The 6775-nt window shown below is 37.7% G+C and overlaps 1 protein-coding gene across 1 annotated transcript; it reads left to right on the top strand.

Moving 5' to 3' along the window:
* Window positions 1-26: 26 nt before the first annotated feature.
* Window positions 27-3155, top strand: LOC108680535. The gene is made up of 5 exons (XM_018169365.2): window positions 27-39; window positions 1032-1130; window positions 2091-2247; window positions 2501-2659; window positions 3045-3155. The coding sequence occupies exons 1-5, from the start codon at window positions 27-29 to the stop codon at window positions 3046-3048; spliced, it is 432 nt and encodes a 143-aa protein (XP_018024854.2). The 3' UTR covers window positions 3049-3155.
* Window positions 3156-6775: the final 3620 nt, after the last annotated feature.

Raw genomic sequence — 6775 nt, 5'->3', positions numbered from 1 at the left:
ACAGAGATTGATGATGCATGACGATCATGAGCTATAGAGGTGAGGCAGGGAACTTCATAGAGATTGATGATGGCGATCCACAAATGATAGCAAAAATGTAACACGATAGTCCTCAAAATTATTGTGATCGAGTATCAGTCAAAGGTTCTGATCCAGTCGCCCCTGCAACCAATGTTACATATTGGCTAATAATATTTTGTGTTAGTTTAAGTATATACAAGTTGGTGGGCTAATATCTAGCCCTCAAGAAAACACTCCAAACGCATTCAGCTCTCATTTTAAGTTAACAGTAAAAGCATATTGTAATGTAGCGTATGTTGATTGTTCCCGACCGTTGCCAGATCATTTTGTATTCCTTTATGAGCATTATTTTTAAATTTTAAATAAAAAATACTATAAAATAAAAATAATTCAAATAAAAGTACATTTTAAAAAAGTGCTTGAAAGGCCCTCATGTACCACCAGGGTGCGCGTACCACAGTTTAGGTGGTTGCTGGTACCTATACTTTTTAAACTGTTTAGTCTGTGAGACATTTTCATTAGGTGGACTTTGTATGATAGTCATTCTGGTCAACAGCGGTGGCCATATTACGCAACCAGAAAATAAAATAAACAATTATATTAAAAAAATTAGTGAATATTAGATGGGATTACTTCTCTTACGCAATTTGCTTGCTGTCCTCTTCACCTTTCTTTAGCTAGGAATTTGTGTTAATGATTCAGTGAAATTGATAATCATTATATTCGTTATTTCTTTCACAGTGACACTCGTATTTTCCCGTTTCAATTTAATATTCTCTGCTGTGACTCGAGGTCATTTCCAATGTCTTGACAGGACACTGCTGGGATATTTTTAACTTCCTTCATATGTTTGGATGTTACAGAGTACATAGATTATCAAGTGACCATGAAAATATATTCTTGACTTTCAACATTCTGATCTGATACAGACACGATATACGCTTTACCTTATTAACAACTGCGATCTATCGTCAACATTATCGTTACTGAACACTTGCATTTCAACACAGATGCTCTGATAAAGCAGTTCTCCCCGTACACTTCCGTCATCTCAACCTCTGGTGCCGTGGTCGTCTCTCCTGGCTACCCCGACAACGTGCCATCGACCAGTATGTAATTCTTTGCAAAGGACTAATTTTCATGGTGCTTCAATTTAATGAGTTATGAGTTATCAATGTAGTATGAGTAATGAGTAACATTCAATGTTGCATTTTACGTCAAAATGGCCTCGTAAAAGTGACGTTGCGGCTGTTTTCCCTAAACGGAGATTGTTTCAGCATTTATTCGACTAGAGAATACCAAGTGGGTTGGTAGCATGATGATGAACTTAATTAATGAGACGTCGTTACATATTTTCAGTCAATCTTGTGTCAGTAAACTCAAATTCATTTCCAGCAAGGTCAATTATAATGAATCAGATAGTGTAAAATAAAATTGGGTATCTGATTATTGTGCTACCTTTCACATGTCGTATAAAACGACCCGCTCATCTTACTCGCGGGCTGATCTGCGTGACAAGATGCAGACGTGACCGAAACGATGTATTGAAATAACTTTTAGACTGTCTAAATATCATTTTAGTAGCCCAGGCGATTATTCTGTAGCGATTTCACGTAATCATGTTCTTTTGATGTCTGAAGTCTATCGCATTCTAAATTTTTGAGGTATCCAACTGGAGCCAACCTATGAACAGTTGAATAACAATTACGGCGTTGCAGAAAAATTTGTTACTGTTAACTTTCTATCTCTCTTTTGAATAAAATAAATAAATCTTATAAATGATCATTTTTATGCTGTCTTTGTTCTATCGAGCAACTGTATGGCCTAAAAATGATTATTTCTATTCTGGCTTTGTTCTATCGAGCAACTGTATGGCCTAAAACTGATTATTTCTATTCTATCTCTGTTTTATCGAGCAACTGCATGGCCAAAAATGATTATTTCTATTCTGTCTTTCTTTTATCGAGCAACTGTATGGCCTAAAAATGATTATTTCTATTCGGTTTTTGTTCTATCGAGCCACTGTACGAACTAAGTATGATAACTCTTATGTAATATAATTTCCACAGAAACGCAGTACACGCAGGTTTTCCGTGCCCCGGAGTGCCAGCGAGCGGTGCTGAAGTTCGACGACTTCGGTATCGAGCCTCGCAGCGCCAGACATAAGCGCTGCATCTTCAGCTTCCTCGAGATCCGCTCCGACGTCTCGGTGCCGGAAGGCAAAATGTATGGCTTGTTTTGTAATGGTTATTCACGTATAAATGAAGTAAATTCATTCATTAATTCATGTACTTATTGCCTGTTACAGTGTAATATCAAAATATCATGATTTTCCATCAATTGATCAAGATTAAAGCATGAAAAATTTCCCATACTAACCAATGAGAAAATTTCCAAAGTAGTGCAATTTAAAGGAATAGAAATGAATTGTTTGGTCTGTATTATGGAATCTGTATTAAACTTAATGTGAATTTTTCAGATTTTGTGGTGAAGAAATTGAGAAAGGAACAGCATTCAAAAGTGACAAGTCGGAGCTCATCCTTCATTACATGAACGGAGACTACACTAAATTTGGCAAGGAAAACACACACAGAGGCTACAATGCTACTTTCACCACCGAGGCCATACCCAACTGCAGGTAGGAGTTGAGAACAACGGGTGCGTTCTTTACGATGTTAATTGTGAGATATGGATTATTCGTAAGAGAATTCGTAATCATGTTTAAGAAGTGCTCTGAATGTTGAAAAGTATTCAAGGCAAGAATTGTGAGGCATTCGAGCTAAATATGAAATAAGCGCCTTCATAGTGTGGCACCTGCAGAGTTAACGACTATTTTACAATTAATTCTAGCCCAATGAGGTTAGGTGTCGGGTTCTTTTGTAAACTGCCATCCTACCCAGATATATGCCCATAATTTTCATGTCTCCAGTCACTTGTGTATTGTCCACATTATACCTGTTTTGTAAGCCTAAACAGATGTTTCAGTCGGCCGGAATAAATTGACTAATTTCATTATTTTACAGCTGATGGAGTTTCATCTACCGGCTGGAACGTCATGTGAACTGGAGACCATAAGGAACATGAAATGAATGGTGTTGTGTTTTTGAAGCGTGTGAAAAATGACTTGCAAGTTCTTTTCTCGTTTTATTTTAAAAACCAAATTACAATCAGAGATGCTTGTAATTTCCTTATATAAGATTATCCCAAGGAAAACTCGTTTGGAAAGAGACTTTTACTGTGCTAGGACTGTGCTAGCACTGATAGCACTGGGGTGTGGATGCTAAGTTGATCAGTTGAATGTTCATTCATGAATAAACTTCAGAATTACTTAGTGCGACATTGATCGACGGGCCAATTGACACGTTCTCAAAAACTTCTATTCCTCGCATTAGTCTGAGTTCCACACCGGCATTGGCCTAATTCAAAAGGCGAAGTGATATGACATTTTTAGCATTTCGTTTTAAATCTAATTTTCAATTTTCTCGCGTGCCCCTAAATAGAGAAGAAACTGATTGATTCCATTTGAAATATAGCTTAGAGTGTGCCTCCAAGTTGATAGTTAATATGAGCGCTAAATTTGAAATTAATTGTCAATAAATAAATTAATTAAGTATGAGCGTGAAATTAATAGCTCTCCACTTATTATCTAATTTGTGGCGACAAATTGTTCGGACAATCGGGTATGTAACATATTCCCTTCTCAATTTCAAAAGAAAAAAGTCATTAAGGAATAAATCAGATCAACTCTCGTGATAAGTTTGAAACACAAGTCAGGCTTCTTTTGATCCATATACCGGCAATGGTGACTTTGGTCTTTTGTTAGTGGGGCACGAAGAGGTTGGTGATAAAGGTAGTATTAGTGAAGGGACGAGCCGCGGAAATTCACAGCCCTGACATCAGTTTTAATTGAATAATTATTCATATGCAAGCAAATTTTCATTTCAGAATCATATGGGTTAACGATAAACTTTCGGCATTTTTCTTTTATACCTGATCGTCTTCAGTCGCCTTAAATATTCAAATATAAAAATATTCCTGTCATTCAATTAATTTTTCTGTCCATATATCTATTCTTCTGACTCTGAAGCGCTGACGAAATTATTATTTAAGTAATACATTTGACTTCATAGCCTCCGTTCTAATATACTTTCAACAGTTATAACATACGAAAACGAACCTAAATGAATTTTTTAACACCTAACAACCATGTGCGTTTGCTGGATCTGTTTCTGCTGGTGTCTACGTTCCCCAGCTTTCAGCTGCCACTGCCTGGCTGCTGTCCCCAGGTCACTCAGTAATGGATGCAGAGTTGTTTGCCATATTCAAGGCTCTGGAAATGGCTCTCAATCATGTTGAATTGAAAAACCACCATGTTGTGATTTTTACTGACTCCAAATCATTTCTGCACTTGATCCTCAACACCCGACGACCAAACTACTCCGCAATAGTTTTCAGGATACACTCACTTCTTCTCCAGAGAGGCGTGAACAGTTGCCTTTTGCTGGGTGAGGGGTCATAGTGGGGTTGCTGGAAATGAGGTTGCTGATCGGATTGCAAACCTAGCACACAGTGCTGACAGGTCCTCATGCTCTATATTCTCTTTTGAGGAGTCTTTTCTAGTGTTAACACTGGCCTTCAGCAGACATTGGCATGGATACTGGCAAAAACAAATAGCTAACTCTGGTTGTGGTAGATTTAGATACAACCTTGATGATAGCATTACCTACATTGATTACAGCTCCTTGCCTAGACCATATACAATGTGCTATTGCCCGGCTACGCATTGGGCATGAGTAGAGAGTGTTCAAAGACGCGTAACAAGGATAGTTCCGAACTTCCGGGCTTGAAAGGCAAGTCCTATGAGGAAAGATTAAAAATTATGCAGCTTCCAAGCCTCAGTTATCGACGTCTGCGTGGGGACCTCATTGAAGTATATAAGTATACGTATCGTATATAAAGTATTGAAGTATAAAGTATTGTATAAGTATTGAAGTATATAAGTAATATTATACAAGGTCCCAGAAGGATTACTAGAATTTGAAACAAGAACCAACACCAGGGGCCACGGCTATAAACACATCCATGCGACAACCATTCTTTTCGATTCGAGTCACCGACATGTGGAACAGCCTCCCTGATAGCATCGTTGACGCTCCGAGTATGAACATCTTCAAAAACAGACTAGACGAAGCTATGCAGGAGCATATCTTCAGTCTTAAAATGCCTAGCAAATTACGGACCAGGCAATAAGTCCAGAAGCTATTTCAATCAATCGTCAGCTATGGAAACATTGGGTTCCAAATGCCGGATCCCTTGTGAATCAAGTCACGAAAAGTTCAAGAATCGGCAACAGGCCATGGGCCTATTTCTTCAACGCCGACACTTCTATTCTATTCTATTCTATTCNTCGTTGCCCCCACTAGGTATCATTTCAATTTATACCGTGTCAACATTTTATTTTAAAAGCTAATAGTCTAAACTTGATCTCAAAATTATCCCTATAAATATTACTTTCAAAATATAATTCACAGTAATTTCAAAAGCTTCATCTACAGTAATCGAAAACAGTTTTATTTAGCAGCAAAAAATTTTTATCTGGGCTAAAAGTTATTCACAAATAACTTAATAACGCAAACACTTAGCAAAACATAAATCCGTACACTTCATCCCAGTGAAACTGTCGACCGGCGATAGAGAACACTGACTAATATCTGCCATACTTAGCGAGAAACCCGCTATGGGCCCATGACCCGCAGTGGGCGCGCTGCCCCATTTTACCCTACATAGTTGGAATGAGAGGAGGGAAGACAAAAATTTTATGTGTTTAAAGGATAAGTAGGAAACTGTGCAGCACTTGATGATGGAATGTGGGACGTATGAGAGAGCGACAGTCCATCATGGAGGTGATTGTGAATGAGGGAGGTGAGATTAAGGAAGTGCGGTATCAGAGAATAAGCCAAGAGTGGATGACAATGATTGTGGCAATGTCTGAAGGAGCAACTGTAATTATGTTTGAGAGTGTGAAGAGATATTTGGAGAATGTGTGGAGGTTGAGGCCTGAGGGAGAGGAGTAGCATAATATGAGTGGGGTCTTGAGGAGTAGAGGGCTGAGAGTGGGGAGGGCGGGAAGGCATATGTGACTGCCGAATGTTTTAGTACATATGTTTCTGTTTTTTTTAGGTTGTTGACATGAACCTAAATGTTGTTGACAACTGAATGTTTTAGTTATTTAGGGTTGTAGTGAATACCTAATAATTGAACTCTGTTTAACTGCCGAATTCAACATGAACGTGACATTTTTTATACCACTAAAAGATTTTTATGCAGCCGGCATGGTGGCAAAGGAGAACATTTTATGTTCTACTTCCGAGAGTTAATTTTTACAGCACTTCTCTTTAACTTCATTCTTTCTTTGTTTGTTTGCCTGCTACAAATCTTATAATCAATATTTAACACACTTCTGCCGGCCTAATCGGTCTGCTACAAATCTTATATCCAATATTTAACACACTTCTACCGGTCTAATCGATCTGAAATTTTACACACTTGCGTAGAGACGGAGACAATGTTTGAATCAATTAACAGAATTAATAATTCAAAAAATTAATTTTTACACATTAATAAAATTAATTTATTTTCTAAATATTTACAAATAAAATAAGAAATTCATTGTGCATGTGGAACATTGGAGACACCGGCGTTGTCTGTGAAAAGTAGTATAGTATCTTCGGCATTTAAAGAATAGGCCTGGATA

This window comes from Hyalella azteca, unplaced genomic scaffold, assembly GCF_000764305.2.
Source record: "Hyalella azteca isolate HAZT.00-mixed unplaced genomic scaffold, Hazt_2.0.2 contig4142, whole genome shotgun sequence".
NCBI lineage: Eukaryota > Metazoa > Arthropoda > Malacostraca > Amphipoda > Hyalellidae > Hyalella > Hyalella azteca.
The sequence above is the reverse complement of the archived record's forward strand: the minus strand, read 5'-3'. Positions and strand labels throughout refer to the sequence as shown.

What these genes read in the sequence shown, in the direction of transcription:
- LOC108680535 (XM_018169365.2), top strand. An exon ending in CGACAACGTGCCATCGACCA is followed by an intron (nt 1,131 to 2,090) that starts GTATGTAATTCT and finishes TAATTTCCACAG; the next exon opens with AAACGCAGTACACGCAGGTT. An exon ending in TCGGTGCCGGAAGGCAAAAT is followed by an intron (nt 2,248 to 2,500) that starts GTATGGCTTGTT and finishes TGAATTTTTCAG; the next exon opens with ATTTTGTGGTGAAGAAATTG.